The sequence below is a fragment of the Ricinus communis genome, chromosome 8 (assembly GCF_019578655.1).
Source record: "Ricinus communis isolate WT05 ecotype wild-type chromosome 8, ASM1957865v1, whole genome shotgun sequence".
In the NCBI taxonomy this organism is placed as follows: domain Eukaryota; kingdom Viridiplantae; phylum Streptophyta; class Magnoliopsida; order Malpighiales; family Euphorbiaceae; genus Ricinus; species Ricinus communis.
Window position 1 is genome coordinate 9,689,718 of NC_063263.1, and position 22,541 is coordinate 9,712,258.

Consider the following 22,541-nt stretch of genomic DNA (forward strand, 5'->3'; position numbering starts at 1 on the left):
GATATTTTTAAAATAAAATTTAAATAATTATAATTTACTATAATAAAAAATATATTCATATTTATAATTAAGATTTTAACTGTTATTTTCTATTACTATATAAAATTATTTTTATATAATATATCATCGAGAATTTACTGTCTATAAATTTTTTATTAAAAACAAAAATTATATTAATTTAATATTATTTTTAAAATAAAAATAAAAAGTAATTTTTATGTTTTTAAAATTTAGCTAAAATTTTTTAAACAAGTTTCATATATTTTTTATATAAAAATTATTTTGTTTTAATAAAGATAAAGAGTTTTCTATATCTATATTTAAAATATTATTTAAATAAAAAATACTTTTTTAAAAAATAAACACGTTTTATAAATTGTTTATAAAAATGAAAAATTAGAAGTTAAAAATGGGAAAAATTGTCTCCAACCCTCGACTTTTCTGTTTGTTTATTTCTCTATGAATAAACAATTGCATGGCCATCTCTGAGTTTGGGAAAAAGGAAAACGCAACAGAAGAATTAGCTAATAGGAATTTAGGTAAAGCTGCGCTTGTTTACTTTTATTTACTTTTCAACTTGGTTTTGCTGGTGCTCTCGCTATAATCTTTACTCTAATTTGACAGTGCAAGCGACTGTATGTAAATAAAGACACTGTTAATTCGCATATATTCTATTTAATCCAATAATTTTTTTTTTTTTAATGAAACGACTCTTGATTGATGGACCTTTTGTAATACTTTGTTAATTATGCTTCTTCTGTTTCTTTTTTTGTTTATTTTGTTTTTGAACTTGTAATAGTACATCTGCAGTTTTGTTTTTGGAGTGAAGGCATTTTTCTTTTGGGAATTTCTCGAGATTTTTCTTTTTTCGGAAATGTATAATGTAAAGCCAACTCAAGAAGGGAGTAACAGAAAGCGAAATCTTCCTTCTTGGATGAGTCCAAGAGACAATGAGACTAAATCTAGTGGAAAGAAGCCAACTAGCTCTGGTGAACATGAGGAAACCAAACAACATAATAGCCCTTCCAAGGAAACCGTTGGTGGCAGAAAATCTAAGGGTCCTGATTCAAGTTCGACAAACTTTTCCAAACTTATGGTATTTACTATTTAAATTTTGAAATTTGATTATTCTTTTTCTTTTTTGTGTGTGTGTTTTATATGAGCTTTTGTTAGTGATGGGTTCTGATGTTATGGATTTTTATTTGGACAGGATGGAGTAGTGTTTGTATTGTCGGGGTTTGTTAATCCAGAGCGCGCAACATTGAGGTCCCAGGCTCTGGAAATGGGAGCAGAGTATCGACCGGACTGGAGTCCTGAGTGTACTCTCTTGGTTTGTGCGTATTCCAATACTCCTAAGTTTCGACAAGTTGAGGCTGATAATGGAACAATTGTTAAAAAGGTTCTCCTCTTGTTTTTTATCAAGATTTTGCAAAAGAAACCAATAGGATGGATAAGTTTAATATAGTTGACAAGCTAAATTTGTTTTTTCAAGTATCTTTTATATCCAAGCTGTTTATAACTTTAAATTTCTTTGCTTCTGTAAGTGGTTCTTGATGGCATAGATCTAGATATTAATTAAATAAAACTTGGTTCAGTGCAACTATGTGGTTATGACAGTACAGGTTACTGGTTACTCTAATATTTCATTCTCAACATCCTCTTAACAAGCTTGAACATCATGAAATGTCAATTTCTCTTTACTGGCATGGCTTCTATTATCCTTCCCATCATTTTTAACTATCTAACATTCAAGTTATTGGAGTAGACAAATCTAGAGTTGCTCTAAAAGCATAGACAACTGCAAGATTTTTGTCACTGTGTTATGTAGATCACTCAGCATTTCACTTGGTCTCTATTTTTGTCCTAATGTCATTGTGTTCCTTCTTTTCAATCTTCAGTGGCATGTTCCATAGAATCAAATACCACTCTAAGATTTTATGTTGTTACATTGGTGTATGAATATCTATGCTACTGACAATCTGATTATATCTAGTTCGTTTGCCCCAGGAATGGATATTAGAATGTTACAGCCAGAAGAAACTTGTCGAAATTGATAGTTACTTGATGCATGCTGGGAAACCATGGCGGGCAAACATTAATAATATAACAGGCGGTTGTGGTAAGCATCTTAATGTTCCTTGTATTCTTTTCTTTTTTTTTTTAGTATCCAGATACTCTCTTTACCTATCACGCATGATGAATGTTCTCAATTCATCGTATTTAGTGTCTATATTCCTCCCTCCTCCTTGCCTCCATATTTGGTTAGTATTATAGCAGTATATGTTTATGACCAAGCATAGCCCCTACCTGCACACCTTCGGCATCTGGTCAAACGGTGAACAAACTTCATTTACCTTCTCACTTGTTATAACATTGCTCATGACTGTTGCAGATGACAATATTTGCTTATGTATCCATAAATTGATAGTATTGGTGATTGCCTTGCTAATTGCTATTATTAATTGAATTCTTAAAAAATTTAGTAGCATATTTTTCTCCTGCGAAGGTTGCCCTATGTATTGCATTTTATTCAAATTAGACCTAATTTATACCTATGTACTGGCATGTTTTTGATAAACATATATATTCCGGAGAGATATACTGCCTTTCCTCTTACATGTGTTTTTTTTTTTAACGTCTAAGTAATTCTCTGGAAGTTGCAGACATGATATGTCAACGCCCAAGGTCAAATGAATTACTTTGATTGCCATGCTCTACTATTTTCTGATTTATTAATGCTGATAATATATAGCTTGTAACTTTCTGAGAGTTAGTGATTAATCACTGGCTAACTCTTCTAGTGATGATTTTTGAACACCATTGAAATTTGACTTGGTCTGTGGACTCATATTATTTCTTATCAGGATCTGTAGCCACATGTGACTTGATCTGTTTCTTGACCAAAAATTAGCTTTCAAAGTGTAGTCTGACATTTACTTTTTAGATTATTAAATTCATGTATTAAACTTTGGAACTTTCTTGTCTTTTAATCTTGATAACAAGTCTATCTTCTGAATACAAAGAATGTTTGCAGATCAAAAGCCATGCTCACCTAGAAAATCTGAGAAACAAGTTCAGAGAGGTTCACATTCAAAATCATCTGGTTTTTCTTCCTCAAAGGTTATCGTGAATGATTAGTTTACAAATGGATACTGATAGTTTTCTCCCCCTAGCATTATAGTGGAATTTTATTATATCACTCTCCCATCCTCCCGTGATGAGAGGCTTAAACTGGGTGTATGTAAATGTATATGTATATAGATGTTATATCTACTTTCTTGCTACATCTTACATCTATTAATAAATGCTTCTATGTGCCATATATTTCACAGACCAGAGCATCAAATCCTGCTAAAGGGCACTTTTCCCCTTCTCAAGTGAAGGAATGGGCTACTGATGATCTCAATAGGACAATCTCATGGCTGGAGAGTCAAGAAGAAAAGGTAAGTTGCACCTGATAGTCACTATGGCTTAATCCTATCTATTACAGATAGCATTGCTAATTGCTTTTATTTTGATCCGATTAAGCTTCTAGGAGGTCATGTGTACTTGGGCAAAATCTGCCAGAATCTAACCTTGTGAATATAAATATATATTCAGGTTTTCTTGATCTTGTTCTTCCTTTTCTTCGTAAATATCTTTGTTGCTGATTGTAATAAATTAGAATGTCTGGTTATATAAGGAAAAGGAAGGAGATATGAACCCTATTACATATCTTTTCTTTATTGCATATAGGCTGCGTAGTATCTATAGTATGAACCTCTTGTTATTTTCTGTCATTATAAACAGCCAGAGCCAACTGAAATAAAACAAATAGCTGCTGGAGGGATCATCATTTGCTTGCAAGATGCTGTAGATTCCCTTGAACAGGATCAGGTATATGGTTTTTATATGCCCTGTTTTGCTCTTCAATTTTGTTGGAAGTTATTTTTGTAATTTGCATTAGTACCTACTTCAGTATGCTTGCACACCTTATACTGATATTGAATTTCTCGTTGATGAACTAACAAACGTATAGTTATATTTTGCTCAAATATTTAATTACTTCTTCTTGGTAAGGAGTAACCACTCCAATCTAATTTAATAATGCTGCAAAAGCTGCTCTGAAATTTATTTTTCACTTGGCTGCTTAGGATGTCCGGAAAATAGTCGAGCAGTGGAATATTGTTCCTCATGCTGTTGAGGAGCTGATAAAGCTTGTAGATGCTGGAAATAGTGCAGCCTGTCTATCGAAGGAAGATCTCTGCAAACAGGCCAAGGCATTTAAACAAATATATGAGGCAGAGCTTAGCAATGTTAATGATGATTCTAAGCTGAAGACCAAAAGACTGAAGAATGATGAAAATGAGAGCGGTGGCAATGGGAGATCCAATGGAGCAGATTATGACAGTGACGAAACAGTTGAGATGACAGAGGAAGAAATTGACCTTGCTTACAATAATGTAGCCTCTAAGCTTGGAAAATGATACATGTTCTCATATTATCTCAATCTCAGAATGTTTGATATTCCTTTTTAGAAGATCAAGAACAATCAAAGAAATAGCTTATCAAATTTAGAGTTTCTCCATCTGTGTATAGGCTTAGGGGGTATGCTAAGTTACTGATTGACCAAGAAAAAGGAGAGGGAAACGGAGGGGCTGGACTGTTGGTGAAATTGATGTATTGACTAAGTAGGGAGTTCAACTCTTTTTTTTTTTCCCTGAGCCTTTTAGATTAGTTAATATGCTGTTTCAGTATTGGCAGTTCTAACATAGAATTGCTGCATTGCTTGATTTCCATTTATGAGCTAGTTGAATTTTGACAGGTATTTTAGTTAATTGTTATCACTCCTTTTCTTTTCCTTTTGCCTCAGTGATCTTTAATGTGGAGTGGACCATTAATTTGCATATGATTTGCTGGTCCAGCATCTGGTTGTGAGTGGTATTATATGCATATTGCTACTTTTATATGGACATGTGGATTTTGTTTTGCGGTCTATTTCAAGGTCATAGATACGCTGATCTATTTGTATTATTGTATCCAAGTTCAGATTTTTGAGCAAGCATATGCCAAAGGTATATATATATATCTTCAGAGAATGTTAGTCCTTTATTCGTCTTTGATTTTTGAGGTTACTTGGGATAGTGAAGCAATTGCTACAGACAGATAGAGATTCTTCATCCTTGAAAAAAAGAGGCAGATGATTCTGAAAACTTCCTTGTTCGTGATGGCACATTTCTGATTTCGATATTTCTACCACAGCTTTTTCTTTTTGCTTTTTGTCTTCATATATCATTTTTTTTTATCGGTAGATATGGGTAGCATGTTAATATATTATAGTGCTAGGAGAGAAGAAATAAATTACCATATTTAAAAATGAGACATTCGAATTCGAAATCTTAATTTTCGACGCTTGGTCTTTGATCATGTGCTAAAAGTCTATAAAATATTAAACGTAATGATTTATAATGCATGCTTTCTTTAATAAGTCAAATTAAATTTTACAGAACATCGATTATTTACTCTCTGCTTAGTAGAGTTAGATTTCACTAATGTCTCGTCTTGCAATCGGCCTAAGACTTGCAATTTGAACAAGTTAGTTCATGATTCTAAATAAATTAGTTTTTGCTCACTTCATATTCGGTTTTAATTTTGGTTTTGATTAGATTAAATTAAAATCTTAGTGAAATTTTATACATTATTTTGAGCCACAGGGTACAAAACACCTTGAAAGATTGAGGCCAATGCAATTGCAAATGCAGATAATTTTATTTTGCTTTTGTTAAATGTTTCTCAGTATAATAATTTCTTCTGTTATTAGATGAAGAAACAAAGTTGCAGATCTTTTATAGCTTGTTAGCTACCCTCCATACTCTCTGTTTATACTTCTTCATTGAGACATTAATATAATTCAACTTTATATTGTTACAAAAACTAAAGAGGTTAAGAAATGGCATAACATCAATTAGGGTTTCTTTTCCTAAGTTGCATTGGTCTTGGACTTTACACAAGGATGGAACTAGAATTCTCTCTCCTTCGCCTTCGTAATTAAATATTTTTCATTCTCTTATATTTAATATTTAATAAATTAAAAATTATATTAATTAATAAATTTTTCAAAAATCAACTTTCATCCCTCGTTAAGTAATTATAGCACTTTTATTATTCAATAATTAATACAAATTTTGTAAAAAATATTCATGAATATTAATTATTATAAAAAATATTTCAAAGAAAAATCCTAATTACCTATATATTAGAATGAAATTTATATTCTCTATTAAAAATATAATTATTATAAAATAATTTTAGACCTTTTTATAAAAATCACATGTTGAATTAAAAAAGGAGTATTTAACTTGTATTTTTATAATAATTTTTCTTTGATGGATACAATTATTTGTAAAATTTAGATTTATGTATGTAATTTATTTTAAATATATAAAATTTTATAATATTCTATAATTTTTACTCTCTATCATTCTTTTTAATATTTATTTTTTTATTCATCTAATATATCAATTATAAAATAGATATTTTAAATTAGGTCTCACTCTTACCAATTCATGTTTAATTATGTATTTAAATAGGTATAGATTGAGTTACTTTAATTGAAAAGAGAAATTAATCATCCAATAAAAACATAAAAAAGAAGTGAGAAAAAGAAAAAGGAGTAAAAGTCTAACTAAAAGAGAAAAAAAGAGCAAGAAACGACGACCTAGAAATAAGAAAAAGGAATAAGAAATTCATATATTTCTTCGTCACGCGCACACGCGTGGCGGAAAGAGAAAGATCTAAAGTAAAGAGTAGCCTCACCATTAGATTAGTTTAGTGAATAATACTGAATAGTGTGAGCGCCGGTACTCGTTTTCGCTTATTGTTGGTCACAGTAGGGTTGCAGCAGATAAACGCCACCTCTCTTCCTTCTCTTCTTCCCTCTGTACTTCACTTTTATTTTTTGTTTTTATTTCTTCCTCATTTCGCAGCCTTCTCTGATATATAATAAAAACCCAAAATAAAGAGAAGACTGCGCAAACACAAAACCCCCCCCTTCTCTGTCTCTATCTCTCTCTCTCTAAAACCCTATCTTTTACTCAATCATTCATTGAACAACAACAATGGGGGCTTCTCTGCCTCCCAAAGAGGCTAACCTCTTCAAGCTCATCGTCGTAAGTTTCTCTCTCTCTTTCTCTCTCTACGGTTATAGTTTAGTTACCGCACGATCGTACTTCATTTCTTAGTTTCTTACTTATAGTCTCTGATTGCGGTTTTGTTTTGGTTGCCTCTGGAATCCGTGAACTAAAATTAAAATTAAATATTGATAACTCAAACTTTGGGCTCTCTTTGTCTGTGCTATTTTTTTTCTCTTTTTAATCTCTTATATTGTTGCATTTTTATTAGTGAAGTTGTGCAGTTAATAGCAAATTTTTAATCTCTAGGCTGAATTTTTAGGGTTTTGTGTATTTTTTATCCATTGCCCCAGAATGCTCTTGTATGTACATATGCTCATATGTATCATATTATGTTAATCGTTACATAAATTTTATTCTTGACTATTCTCTTATGGGAATGGATGCACTTGCAAGATAAAAGGTCAGTTATTTTTAGTGGATTGCTAATTAGTGCTATTAGCTTTAATCATGTCCATTACTGCGTAATCAATGCTTTCTATATTGATCTTGTTTTGGTAGGAGGTAAGGTGTTATTCGATTCTTTCTCACATGTGCATCTGTAATTTTATTTGATGAAATGGCGTTTATATACTTCTATGCAGTGTCTGATTTGCCAGTTCTTTATGATATTTTAATAAACTCGAAAAGGATTTTGTCTTGATTTTCTATTAAGCATTTGGCATTATTTCTTTAACTATGCCGATAGTAATAGAAGACACGTATGTGGGATGCCTCCATGGTTTCAGGGTGCTATTTGATTATCGTTATTTATTACTATTACTAGATTATTGTGCTGACCAAATTTATTTGCAACATGAACTTGGTGGGCTATTTGCATCAACCATTTGTTGAAACTTATCTTTTTCATTTCTCTTAATCATTGCAGAAATCATATGAAACTAAACAGTACAAGAAGGGCCTGAAAGCAGCAGATACTATATTGAAAAAATTTCCAGATCATGGAGGTATTTTTGCTTCATTCAGATTTTGAGTTATATTTTGTTGGCTAATGTTTGAATTTCTTTGGGTGTGAATTCCCTAAATTTTTTTCTAGTCTTTATTGATCAGAATATGTGCAATACTTAGAGCTCTGATTTTGATCTCAAATCTTATAATGAACTATTTTGGGAGTGGAAAAAAAACCATGATGCTTGTTTAGGAGAAAAAACATAATATGGCATTCTAGGTTAATTAAGAAAGCATCTCGTCCGTCAAGCGATTTGGGCAATTCATTAAGTTATTTGCGGAGCTAAGTGTATATGGGTATTCCTATGTTGCAAAATAAGGAAGAATTAAAGATGGAAATATGTTTTTAGTGATTTACATATGAGTGGTAACTTAATTGGCTGAAGTAAATCTTACATTTGTTTGTATGTTTATCTATGTGTTGTTTGAATCTCTTGCTATAGGAAGATCAGACCTATTGGTTAGAAAATTTGGAGAATATTGAACAGCTAGTTATATAGTTATTATCTATATGAATCTAGTGGCCAAAAATACTGTATTGTGGTGCAGAGAATATTGGTTGGGCTATATGTCTGCTGCTGTGGTGGCAAGAATTTATTGTAGCCCTTTTCCTTAGTTTTCATAGAATACCAGTGATTCATGGGAAATATGCTTTACTTTCTCTAGCTTGAAACTTCTCTTAAATTTTTAATCGTTGGAGAATCCTGATTTTTGTAAACATTATGCTTTTGAATTATTCACTGGATTTGACATGTTCTTGTCAATTTTAATTAACTTGAGTATTGTTTTTTTTACCAGAAACTCTGTCAATGAAGGGCTTGACATTAAATTGCATGGATCGTAAATCTGAAGCATATGAACTTGTTCGGCTTGGCTTAAAGGTTGAAATTTTCTCTCTTATTATCACAATTTTCTGTTTGTTGTTTCAGTATCAGGCTTATGTTTGTTTCTCTGATGCAGAATGACCTTAAAAGTCATGTTTGCTGGCATGTATATGGTCTCCTTTATCGGTCTGACAGAGAATATAAGGAGGCAATCAAATGCTACCGAAATGCACTAAAAATAGATCCAGATAATATTGAAATATTGCGGGACTTGTCACTCTTGCAGGTATTTATGTACTGACCTTTAACCTATATTAAACTGATCATGGACCTGATGAACCTTTAGAAACCTGGATCTCAATATTTTCTATTGAAATCCAGTTGGTTATTTCTTTATGGAATTAGAAGCGGAGTGTTCCTGGGTGTGTTGGTTGTACATATGGGTATGAAGAACCTATTAGTACTGTTCAAGTTGTCTTAATATAATTTGCATAGAGACATCCTAATTCCCCTTCCTCTTTCCTTTCTCTTGTATTTTTCTTCACTGTAATGTTTAGTAATCTCCATGTCTCAATAAAATCCATTTCACATGCTTTCTCATGTTGCAGGCACAAATACGTGATTTGGCAGGTTTTGTTGAGACTAGACAACAGCTGCTAACCTTGAAACCTAATCATCGCATGAACTGGATTGGCTTTGCTGTTGCTCACCACTTGAATTCAAAGTACAGTTTGTTCTTTGTATTTAAGGAAGTTTTTCAATAAGATTTTTTTACTCAGTCTAAGGGCTCCATAAAACTTGCTACAACTCATTTTTTTTGCTTTTTTTTGGATATTGTGAATTCTAGGATGATGGAGTACTTAAATTTGGAAAATACCTAGTTACTGTTGCACTTAAGCATTTATTGGTCTGCTCATTTAGAATTTTTTCCTGACGCAAGGGCAAGGCGAATAAATTCTGGGTTGTTTTTCCCTATTTTTTCTTAGCTCGAGTCCTTTCTATGTATAAACTAAAAGATACCATGTTGTTGCTAGTGCTTCAAAAGCAGTTGACATTCTAGAAGCATATGAAGGGACATTAGAGGATGATTATCCTCCAGACAATGAACGATGTGAACATGGTGAAATGCTTTTATACAAGGTAATAGCAATCTGCTTCATACATACAATTCACTTTCTCTGTATGATGTCCTATCAGTTGGGTTATTGCGTTAGATTCATTTTCTGCATTGTCTCTATTATTACGTGCTAAATAACTGCAAAATGGATGATTTTATGACTTCTGTTGTACCATTAATTATGAATTTATGTATTCAGACATGTTATGTGTTCAGATGTACTGCATAATTAATGTAGCTCAAGCTGATACCTTTTATTTGATGGTGAAGCTTAGCATATATCTGTTTCTATTGAGTAATTTGGTGCTGAAATTTCCCAATGCAGCTATAGCTCATTATATCCTGCTAATTTGATATATTTTTTGACATATTAGTCTAATGGTTACAAATTTAACAAGTGCTTCACATTAGTCTCTGGCTTCTCAGCTTCAATTGTTTTAAGTGGTGAAGAAATTGGCTGAAATTAAAACCTAGGCATGTATCATCATCAGAAGGATACATTAAATCTTGGTTTTATGTTCATTTCTCACTTGAAATGAGATTGGTGAATATAATTCTTTTAGTATTCTGCTTTTCTTATTTGCATGGCTTGAGCTATCTGTGAAGAAATGAAAGTGTGATGTTTATTTGCTCTCTCTCCATCTACTGTCCCCCTTAGACATGTTTATCACAGAATTTATGTTATCTAGAGCTTGCAGCTGTCATTATGACTTTCGAACCATCTTTCTTGTTGATGCTTTTTCATGTATCTTGTCAATTGTCACAAATAACTTGATCATATATATATATATATATATATATATATATATATATATATATATATTCTGGAGTTGTTTTTTTGTTAGCACTGATCACACGAGCTAGTGGTGCATGTCAGCCTTCCGTTTTCTAAGTTGCAGAGTGGTCAATCTTCTTAGATATCTCAGCATTTTTTGATTGTTACATATCCATCACCTTTTTTACCTTCAGATCTCTTTATTAGAGGAATGTGGCTCTCTTGAGAGAGCTCTTGAGGAGTTGCACAAGAAAGGACTGAAAATTGTAAGTGTACTGTTATTCAGTGGTTGCATAGTCTATATGAACTTTGTATAGATGCTGACAGATTCCTATTTGATTTGGATTTAGGTTGATAAATTGGCATGCGAAGAACAAGAGGTTTCTCTACTGGTGAAGCTTGCTCGCCTTGAAGAGGGTGCTGAATTGTACAGGGTATTACTTGCCATGAATCCTGACAATTACAGGTAATTTATCAATTTCATTTCCATTTAGAAAGTAGTAATTGATGTAATCAAAGTGCTATTATGTTTGAGATATATATGCATATGTGTGCATGCATAGCTGTCTTGTGCACATGTGTGATTGCAACTAATCATCATGAGTGCTTTTATTTTGGTATTGTCCCCAGATGAGCTACGCTTTATGTTTAGTGATCCTTGATGTTTAGAGAAATTGATAAAGTAACAGCAAAAAGTTATGGGATAAGCAGTTATAACATTTGCTGCTTGATTTAATGCAATTTGTTTTTATAAGGAAAATCTTTGTACCCATATCGCATATTTATGGTAACATTTCAATAGCACATTTATTTAAATTTGTTTGGCTTCAATATTTTAGATAACTTCCAATTTATTTAACTGTTTCTGTTCTGCAGCTTTTATTTTCTTTTTCTTTTTTTTTTTCCTACGTAATCTGTTGAAATGTTGCAGTTCTCTTCTCCTTAATTATTCATAATGAATTTATTTTATTTTTCATAGGGTGGCAGACATGCCCATCTTGGCCTTGTATTTTTGATGTGTAATTCATTACAGTATTGAGAATCAGGTGTTGTATAAGCATATAAAATGGAAACTAGAATAGAACCATGTTGAAATGGTTATTATAGCATTTTTTAGCTGAAAACATTTGCCCCCTGGTTGGTTGGGTGCACTGTGCTGAATATTGGTTCTTATGTTCAGTTTAAGAAGGAAACTGATCTGTTGTTGTTACTTCTCATTTCTTCAGATATTATGAAGGTCTGCAAAAATGTGTAGGGTTGGATTCAGAAAATGGCCAGTACTCTGCAGATGAAATTGATAAATTGGATTCCTTGTACAAATCGCTTGGGCAACAGTATACTTGGTCATCTGCTGTTAAGGTTGCACGTCTTTTCACTATGTTTCTTGAAACCTTTTCCCCACTTTTTGAACTCTGCCTAAAAAATAGCCTACTTTGTCAATCTATCACTTGATAATGTGCAAGGTCCTTTGTAAAAATTCTATGTTATCTAGCCAAATTATGAGGATCTTCTGGTGATGGTCAGTCAAGATGAAGGGAAAATGATCTTCATTTGCTCTTAACAAAAAACAAATCTATAGGTTGTTGAAACTGTTAGTGTTCGTTGTCACCCCTTCTCACTGCAGGGTAAAAAGATTTATGGTGCCCCCAACACCCCCTTGATGGGGGCCCTTCAAAAGAAATGAATAAACTGAAGAACGCTTCTTCCTTCTTTTTCTGGGATTGCTTCGAGTATATGGTGTATTTCAGAAATGCTCTTGTTCCGTGCTGTGTCTTTTACCATTTATTTATTTCTTGTTATTATTTTTTCTTTTCTTAACTTTTAATAATTGATTCTGATCTGCTTTTTTAGAATGTGTTCAAATATGTATAGATGTGCCAAGCATGAGGTGTACTTTCCTGGCTCACACCCCTTTCTCTTCACCCTGTATTCCAGAGAATACCGCTTGATTTTCTACAAGGAGACAAGTTTCGAGAGGCTGCAGACAATTATGTTAGGCCCCTCCTTACCAAGGTATTGATTTTTATATTTCAGACTATTCTTGCTGTTTTTCTATTTTTGGGACAGAGTAATGTATTTTTATTCTTGGTACTTTCAGGGTGTTCCTTCATTATTCTCAGATCTTTCTCCATTGTATGATCATGCTGGCAAGGTGAGTTTTTTTCTTGGCATTTGGATCCTTGGAGGTTACAAAATTATTTTATGGTTTGGTTAGAGACATTTTGCTGTGATGATTTATACAGGCAAACATACTGGAAAATCTTATTCTTGAGTTGGAACATTCAATTCGAACGACTGGGAGATACCCGTGGAGGTAATTTATGCTTTGGGCCATGATACAATTTTATAGATGGTATATGTTATATCTGATGTTGGAACTTGAATTTCGAAAAGAACAGAGCCATTTCTTGTCTTCAAGGTCTTCTCTATAAAGCAAAATAAGTTATATCAGTGTTTTGTATATGACACCACTAGTCCTTCTATTCGTAGCAGCTTAGGATTGTAATGACGAGTGATGGTTCTGGAAGCGATTATAGGGTTGATCATGGTGTACTTAGAATTTATCCCTTCTTCTTGCCTTGCTCACCCCCAACATCGAGGGGCAAAACAAGCCATTATTCTGAAAACTAAGAATCTGGATGGAGTTCAATATATAAATTTGTGATGCACATTGGTAGTTTATTTGGTACTGTATTATATTTATGTTAAGTTTCATTCGTCTTCCATGGTTCTGTTGGAAATCCTTGTGCTTTTTTGTTATTGAATGCAGGGCAGAAAAGGAGCCTCCTTCGACCCTTATGTGGACCTTATTTTTCCTGGCACAGGTTAAATATCAGTCACATAATATGGTTAAATCATTTTCACCTTTGTCATCGTTTTTCATGAGTTTTCTGATTTTTTTTATATTATAATGCAGCATTATGACAGACGGGGACAATATGACATTGCTCTCACTAAAATTGACGAGGCTATAGAACATACCCCAACTGTGATTGATTTGTATTCTGTTAAGGTTTGTTTGCTTCATCTATCCATCTGTAAATTTGTGTGCAAGCTTCGAGTAGTTATTATTTATGGACAGCCTTTATCTATAGCTTCACTTTCTGTTCTTGTTGTCTTTGTCTTTTTTCTGCTTTCTCTTTTGATAATTGATTTCATTGTTATTACATGTTTCTGCCTTTGATATTCATTGAAGGAAATAATATAGGGATGCAAAAGACAAAGCTTTTAATTTTTATTCACGCTCACTGCTAATGTTAGAAGTTAGCAATGCTTACTACCAGAGATACGCAAAGAAGTGAAATCATTGCTGCTTGGTATTCTTCCATATAAACTTTTCCGTGCTTGATCACAGAGCCGGATTTTGAAGCATGCTGGTGATTTGGCAGCTGCTGCAGCATTGGCTGATGAAGCAAGATGCATGGATCTTGCTGATCGCTACATTAATAGTGAATGCGTCAAACGTATGCTGCAGGCTGATCAGGTTTTGAAGCAATATTTCTCTTGGAGTTCAATTTCCACTTTTATTGTTGGTTTGTGTAGCTTTTCCTGTCCTGCTGTAATTTACTTAAAACTTTTACTTTGAAGGTTGCTGTGGCAGAAAAAACTGCTGTGTTGTTCACTAAAGATGGGGATCAGCACAACAACCTTCATGACATGCAATGCATGTGGTTGGTCTCTGTTTGACCTCTGCACTAACTTCCCAAAGTTGATATCATGTATTTAATAAGTGCTGAATGATATTTATGGTGAAAGGTACGAGCTTGCTTCTGGTGAGAGTTACTTCCGCCAAGGTGATCTTGGACGTGCTTTAAAGAAGTTTTTGGCTGTGGAGAAGCACTATGCCGATATTACTGAAGACCAATTTGACTTCCATTCATATTGCTTAAGGAAAATGACGCTGCGCGCTTATGTGGCAATGCTTAAATTTCAAGATAGGTTGCATTCACATGCATATTTTCACAAAGCTGCTGCTGGAGCAATCAGGTAATGAACTTTTTTGAGAACTATAATATAAATCATTTCTGCTATTTTTTATAGGTTTTTTTTTCTTTAGTTTGAGGATATGAAGGCACCTTGACAGTTAACGCCCTTGCCTCACAATGTTAATGTCACGAACAGACTGCTTCTCTTTGCTTTTTTCATTTATGTTGGTTTCTCTGATTTTTCTTGTGCTATTGTGTCTTTGTGCGTGCTGTGCTGGTAGTCAGGGTATGGCCTTGTGTGCCGTTTAGTCCTGGTGCCATTTAAGTGCCCTCTATTGGATATGCTGTTTTATCTCATTTGCTGGTTTCAGTTGATTTACAAAGTCGTTGCCTAGATTTTATGGAGCACATTTTGTATATTTTTGGTTACCTGCTGGTCATGTTCGGAGCTATGATAATTCCCTCATCCATGCTGCTGGCTGCCATTGTCTGTATGTCGAGCAGGCAGCTATGGCTTGTATCAATTTTCTCAAGTTGCATCATTCTGTCTTGACTTGATCATGTATTGTAACATGCATCTTAAAATGGACATGGTGCCTTCAAAGAGAAAAAGAGATCTCGGTAATAGATCTTTTTCCATTTACATTTATCGATGTTTTATGTTTTATGCTGAATTAAAGATGAGTGTCAAAGGAGTTTGATGCTCAAACAAAGACCAGGTTGAACAATTTAGATTTGAATTGAGGGACAAGATTGATATTAGACAGCGAGCGAATGTTTGAAGAACGGTGCTTTTGTATCTCAATTTCACCTCTTTTAAGATGTAGGCTTTCTGAAAAGGTGTATTATGCTTATTTGTAGTGGTATATTGATGTTCTCAATCATGTAATTTTATGAAGGTTCCTGTGACAGCTTTATGTTCAAACCTTTTTTTCAATTCTGCAGTTGGATTTTTCAATTACATACTGTCATCTTTTTAATCATTTAATTGTTCTCATTCAACTGAGCTACATTGTGTTACCTAACCGTCATTGACTCTTTTGATTGTGCATGACCTTTCTGTTGCGATCAACTTTATGAATTTTTCTTGTTTTTATATTTATGTATCTGAATTTTGAGCTGCAGATGTTACATAAAATTGTATGATTCTCCATCTAAGTCAAGGACTGAAGAAGACGATGAAATGTCAAAGTTGCTGCCTTCTCAGAAAAAGAAGATGAGACAAAAGCAGAAAAAGGCAGAAGCTCGAGCTAAGAGAGTATGTTAGTTTATTTCTATGCCTTCCATAGCGAATTCTCTTTGAACTGTTAATTCTTTTTTCTTATATTTGTTTGTTTTTGCAGGAGGCTGAGGTAAAGAACGAAGAATCAAGTGCAAGTGGTGCCTCTAAATTGGGAAAGCGACATGTCAAACCTGTAGATCCAGATCCAAATGGGGAAAAGTTATTGCAGGTTACTAGTAGACCCTTCTTTTTTGTTGATTTTCTCCTGAGCTTTAGATTCTCAACTATTTTGAAGGTCCCTAGGATTGCTCAAGAATATTTGTTTCTGTCATTCTGGATAATTTATACCGTCTGATGTGGATAAGTAATTATTAAGGTTGAAGATCCATTGTTGGAAGCTACAAAGTACTTGAAACTGCTTCAGAAGAACTCACCAGACTCTTTAGAGACACACTTGCTTTCATTTGAAGTAAATATGAGAAAGCAGAAAATTTTGCTCGCCTTACAGGTATATGTTTGTATTTGGTGCCACTCTGTCACTTTGGCATGTGAACCAGTTTTACAATGTCATTTGCATTGGAAGCACAAAAGTACTGCCTCGGCATTTTTTTGCACCAAATTGCATAAAGAAGACAACTTCTGAATGACAAATAACAACTAGAATATAAGAGTTATATTCTATGGTGGCTTTCATGCATTTGAAGATAATAGGTCCTATTTGTAATTAATTTAGTGTTTTGACTGAATGGAACCAAAACTTGTAATTGCATAAAGTGCTAAATTTGTTACCTTCTTTACCCATTTTTGCAGGCTGTAAAGCAATTGCTAAGGTTGGATGCTGAAAGCCCGGATTCTCATTGCTGTTTGGTGTGTAATATCTCTTATAATTTCCATTTTTGAATTTCTAGCTAATGGTTTAGATGCATATATTATCAGTTTGTGTAATGGATGTATTGCCAGAGTAGCTGCGCTTTCTAAAGTTGTTGATTTTGAACTTTATGCTCTACAGTTGAGATTTTTTCATAAAGTGGGTTTGCTGCCTGCTCCAGTAACAGATAATGAGAAACTTATATGGAGTGTTTTGGAAGCAGAACGCCCATCAATCAGGTTCTGAAATTTTTTTCTCTCTTTTTGATGTCTGCGCATGTGTACGTACATGTCTATTACTTGAATCATTTTCTTCTTTGGAATATGCTTATTGTTATACTAATTGTGCTTTACATGTTAAGTCTTATTGTCTTTTTGTGTGTTTTTTTAGCCAATTGCATGAGAGATCTCTGACCGAGGCGAACAAGTGTTTCCTTGAAAAACACAAAGGTCTTTTCTCTTCTTATCTGTTATTTCATCTCATAACATCATAATCATAATCATAATTATTACATATAAAAGTGCAAAAAGGGAGACAAATAGATTTACTAAAATAACCTTATTGATTGTTTAGTTAATTAATTGGGTTATTAGGTTATTTATTAATTAATATTATTAAAAATAAAAATATTATTAATTTATTAAGTATAAGTCTAATTCTAGAAGTCCAACTCTATTAGGATTTCAACATTAGTTGTCCAACTCTATTAAGATTTCCATATTGGTTGTAAAATAAAAGTCTTAAATAATATTAAACATAATATTAAACTAAGCAAACTTGATAGCAATTAGGATATACAAGCATAATCATATGAAAGTGATATAATCAATTACTATTTAAGTACTTTTCATTTGATTTTTGTTAGGATACAAGATTAATATTAAATTAGATAATTCTATATTTATAATCCTATGTAAACTAATAAAAAAAACTTTAAATGCTCAACACAAAAATAATAAACGTTAGTAAGTTTGTGATGTATTACTGGTAAAAGATTTATAGCGAGGCTCTTTATTATGATATTAAATAGAAAGGTTGTTTGTTGTGGATATAAAACAATCAATTATTATATGATCATATACTCAGAAAGTATTAGCAGAAATCTAAAAACTATGAAAAATTTATTTATTATTAAAGTTATAAAGAGATAATTTTTTTATTAATAATAAATGGATTCTTCTATTTACAAATATAATATAAAATTTAAATAAATGGATTATAATTTGAAGAAAATATCATTTTTTAAAATTAGAAGTGCTTATGATTTTGAATTTGATAAATTTTTATCTTAATCAAATTTAATAATGTTGTTAACGAATTTATAAATGTAATAAATGGGTCAATTTATTTAAAAAAAGAGGGAAATTTAGATCGACATTGTAGTCTAATGACTATATTAAATTTTTTTATGATTTTAAACTTTAACAATTATTACATTTTATTTTATCAGTAATAGCAATTAAAGGATTTCAATTACTAAATTATTATTATTATCATTATTATATATTTATATCATTAGTAATATCTTAGTTAAAATCTTATATAATTTTTTTAAACTTACTAATGAAATATTTCTTTAAGAAACATGAATATAAATTCCTTAAAGTAGAATTTCAGTTATATAAAATTATGAAATATATTTATTATCTCCAGTTGGATTTAAACCAAAATAAAAATATAACACCTATCCTAGGATAAGGTTAATAGAAAGTGCATTAACAAGTTAGATTATTAAATTTGTAATGATAAATAATAAAATAAAATATTTAAATTTAAAAGAAAACTACAATTAAAATATTTTTATTCAATAGTGCTATGTGCAATGTATATCATCTAAAATAATGAATTTTTAACTCATTATTAAGATTTAACAATAATTTTAAAGTAATTGACATGATTTAAACATAAAACCTTTGTAAAACTTTCATAATTATTTGGATAATTTTTTTACATTTTAAAAATTCTTAAAAAATAAATTATCAAGCTTCTATTTATTTATAAACAGTAAAAGTGGCTTAAATATTTTTTAGATTTCTTAAACTAAATATAATATTAGAATTTAAAGATTTTATTTTATAATTTTTTAAAGTAAGGAAGAAAAGAATAGTTTATATTAGAAAGTATTTGCTAATATAATTATTGTAGATTGTATAATTATTTGATTATATTAATATGCTTTTGCAACATATGTGAATCTTGATTTTTCTTTTATATTAAATTTATTTATTGATATCTATACAAATAATCAATAGATATAAATAGGCTTGAAAGATGGGGTAATTACTATTCGCCCCCTATGTTTTTTCATATTATACTAGTTACCCATCTGTGACATTTAAAAAATATATTTTTCATTATTCTATTTATATTAAAAAGCCCTTCCCTTAGAATTTCGTTAGGGAATCGTTAATTAGGTTTAGTTTTATTCTATTTGCCCCCTGACTTTTTATGTAATATACAAGTTGCTCTCTATATTTTATTTATTGCACTAAAATCCTCTTGCATTTTGAAAGTCAATGTAATTAAGGATCTAAATTAATAAAAAAAATATGATTTGATCCTCAAGCTTTTTATCAAAGTTATAATTCTACTGTAACAAAATTAATAATTATAATACTATTTATTTTATTTTAACAATTTAAAGTTAAATTATATGAATGTTCAATATTATGATTAATATAAGTACTTTTAAAATATTTAAATTTCACTAGAATCTGATTATACTATAAAATAGAGTAATTAAAAAACACTAATTAATTATTTTTATACAGAGTAAAATTGATTTTTGTATAAAAATTAGACAATGGGGTTTTAATATAATAAATAAACTATAAGTGGCAATTTGTATATTACACCAAAGATCAAGGGGCAAATAGTATAAAACCAAACCTAGTTAACGGTTGTTTAACGGAAATTCTGACGGAAAGGGTTTTTAATATAAACTTACAAAATAGAATGATGAAAAAATATATTTTTTAAATGTTCAGAGAGTAACTAGTATAATATGGACAAACACAAGGGGTAAATAGTAATTACCCCTTAAAGATGAATTTACTATGAAAAATGATTGTCATTATCTTAACACTAAACATTTATGATGATAAATTTAGAAATATATATATTATTTTATTTCTTTAGTTATAATGAGGCAAATAATTAATATTCACGTGTGTTGCACGTGAGTAAAAAAGCTAGTATATACAAATGTTTAGCTATCTCTATAGTTTTCATGCTGACTTTCTTGGTCTTGTCAGATTCTCTGATGCATAGAGCTGCAGTGGCAGAAATGCTATATCTTTTAGAACCTAACAAGAAATCTGAGGCGATTAAATTAATTGAAGATTCGACCAACAACCTTGTACCAGGGTAATACTTTTGGTTTGGTAACTTGGATTTTGTTTTTTTGTTTAGAGACTAAAAGCTGATCCTTTATTTAATTTATTTAATTGTGTTCTCTTTAATTGTTTTACTCTCAGAAATGGAGCTCTTGGCCCAGTCAAGGAATGGAAACTCAAGGATTGTATTACAGTCCACAAGCGACTAGGAACAGCTCTCTTCAACCATGATGCTGCATCAAGTAAGACCTTGATTTGCTATTGATACATAAGTTATTGATATCGTAAAGGTGCCAATATGTGCAACATTGGTATTCAGTTTTTGTACAAATGTGTCTTTCATGCTGTTTTCTAGTTGCATAGTGACTTCATGTTGACCGTGATTTTGTATGATTGGCAAGTTATAATGCAATTCACCAAATCATGTGGCATTGCCACATGTGATACCATGCTAGTCTAAGAATTCTTTGTTATAGTACTCTTACTGTAGTCTTGTTTAGCAGCTCTAATCATGTGATGTGATTGGTTCTCTTTTTAGTGTTATTGTTATTTTTAATTTTTCAATTTGTAAGTGATTAGAGTCTTTATCTTCTCCTCGAAACAGTAAATTTTATCCTACATACATATAATCACTTCTGCACAAGCATTGGTCTTTCACAAATTCTTGGTTGGCTAAATCTTTGGCTGTGCTTTCTTTTCAATCCTATGGTTTGTTGCCTCGAGTTACATTTGATTTACGTTCCTTTCTCAATTTCTTAGCCTTGGTCATTACTTATCAGACAAGTTAAATCTGCAATTTTGTTAGTGGAACTTTGTTGCCGCTGGTTAGGGGAAAAAGGAAAGTACTAGCAGGGAATGATTTTCTTAATCTTCATCCACCTTGGATGAACACTAAAAAATGGTGAAATTTTTTTTTTTGTTCTAGATATTAAAGTTCCCATCTTTTGCAGGGTGGAAAGCGCGCTGTGCTGAGTATTTTCCCTACTCAACATATTTTGAGGGTCACTCTAGCTCTGCCATGCCCAACTCAGTGTACAATCAGATAGGGAAGAACATTGAGAATGGGAGTGCAAGCCATCCTGGAGATAATAAAATTTCTGATTCTATTGCATCGAATGGAAAACTAGAGGCTTTTAAGGATCTCACCATCTGAATATAATAATGCTGAATGCATGCAGCAGCTAACGATCAATTACTCCATGATTTAGTGGGTAGATCGCTTAACCGAACAGGAGGAAGGAAGTAGCTTGTTTGAGAGGATATATGGTTTAGTGCGTTGTCAAGGAAGATCATTTTATGGAATCAAATTATCAATCTCCTCTTCTGTTGATTTGAGATCAAATTTTCTACTCACAGTTCTACCTAGCCCAATTGTTGGATGCATTCATTTGCAAATGTGTATAACATACTTCCATTGTGTTTCTTTTAGGGTTTGATTTTCTTGAAATCAACTCATTAATAGGTGAGATCTTAGACAAGGGTGGCTCTATGGGTTTTGCACCTATACTTTTTATTTATCTTTTTAGGTCGGGGGAGCGCGACTGAATTCTTTTTTGAGTACTGGTTCCTACATCCGGTCAGCATGGAACAATTTCTACTTGAGCTGATCTCCAGAGTTTGTTGTACTCTTTGCCCATTCTATTTAACACTGTTCTTTCATGTATAAACACTACATATTGTGAAAAATTTTGCTTTCATATTTCATTAAATAGTTCAGTTGTGATAATTTGTGCTGCTTGTTTTTTTCTGTTATGTTGAGCCTTCTTTTATAAATAATATGCGCATACTTTTAGAAGTTATATTGACGTAACTCTCCACATGAGTAAATCTTTTACTTTGTTCTTTTTTGAAGTAACCATCAGAAAAAGGTACACATACGCAAAAAGAAAAAGACCTAGATGGTCAAAGTTTTGCATTTCTGATGGTGTACCTCTAATGCCAAAAGCGAATTGTGGAATTAGTTTTATCCAAATTTAGGCCAGAGATTGTACTAAGAGGATACGCACCCATTGATTTTTCATTAGGAATTTTTTCCCAATAGGTCATATGGCTTAAATGTCCTACTCACAAAATCTATTAGGTTATCACTGTGGGCAAGCTATTTATTAAAATAAGCTAAACCAAGGCATCATCATTATATACTATCGAGGCTAAATTTTCAATATCAATGTACTGGATCTCAACATAATTATATTGTTAGAAGAGAACTAGTGCAAGACATCCTCTTTTCACATTTGGTTTTAGGATTGTTCCACCGAGCTGCTTACTGCAGTGAAAATGAATTTTGAAACCCAATACTTTTTGCATTAAACAGTTTTGAGTGCCCTGGTCCAGTGCCATACTGAATCAGTCGCTCA

General features: G+C 31.9%; 2 protein-coding genes across 5 annotated transcripts; both read left to right on the forward strand.

Annotated features, from left to right (window-relative positions):
- Window positions 1-411: 411 nt before the first annotated feature.
- LOC8282725 (DNA-repair protein XRCC1) lies at window positions 412-4,817 on the forward strand. 4 transcript variants are annotated; one of them, XM_015718345.3, is made up of 8 exons: window positions 412-539; window positions 800-1,096; window positions 1,211-1,399; window positions 2,008-2,119; window positions 3,035-3,120; window positions 3,333-3,443; window positions 3,790-3,876; window positions 4,134-4,817. In XM_015718345.3, exons 2-8 carry the CDS (start codon window positions 875-877, stop codon window positions 4,464-4,466), a joined length of 1,140 nt encoding a protein of 379 aa, XP_015573831.2. In that variant the 5' UTR covers window positions 412-539; window positions 800-874; the 3' UTR covers window positions 4,467-4,817. The 4 variants fall into 4 exon arrangements, with proteins under 4 accessions (XP_015573831.2, XP_025012833.2, XP_002517520.2 ...); XM_025157065.2 differs by having other exon boundaries at window positions 426-539; window positions 811-1,096; window positions 3,024-3,082; XM_002517474.4 differs by having other exon boundaries at window positions 426-539; window positions 811-1,096.
- A 1,974-nt stretch (window positions 4,818-6,791) lies between these two features.
- On the forward strand, window positions 6,792-21,910 carry LOC8271333 (N-terminal acetyltransferase A complex auxiliary subunit NAA15). The gene is made up of 26 exons (XM_002517475.4): window positions 6,792-7,148; window positions 8,038-8,116; window positions 8,916-8,998; window positions 9,078-9,227; window positions 9,550-9,665; window positions 9,976-10,081; window positions 11,028-11,099; window positions 11,184-11,299; window positions 12,060-12,192; window positions 12,769-12,846; window positions 12,932-12,985; window positions 13,077-13,147; window positions 13,604-13,658; window positions 13,751-13,846; window positions 14,189-14,317; window positions 14,422-14,504; window positions 14,590-14,820; window positions 15,885-16,017; window positions 16,103-16,210; window positions 16,358-16,489; window positions 16,792-16,848; window positions 16,991-17,088; window positions 17,240-17,298; window positions 20,104-20,215; window positions 20,326-20,426; window positions 21,135-21,910. The coding sequence occupies exons 1-26, from the start codon at window positions 7,098-7,100 to the stop codon at window positions 21,335-21,337; spliced, it is 2,706 nt and encodes a 901-aa protein (XP_002517521.2). The 5' UTR covers window positions 6,792-7,097; the 3' UTR covers window positions 21,338-21,910.
- The last annotated feature ends 631 nt before the right edge of the window (window positions 21,911-22,541 follow it).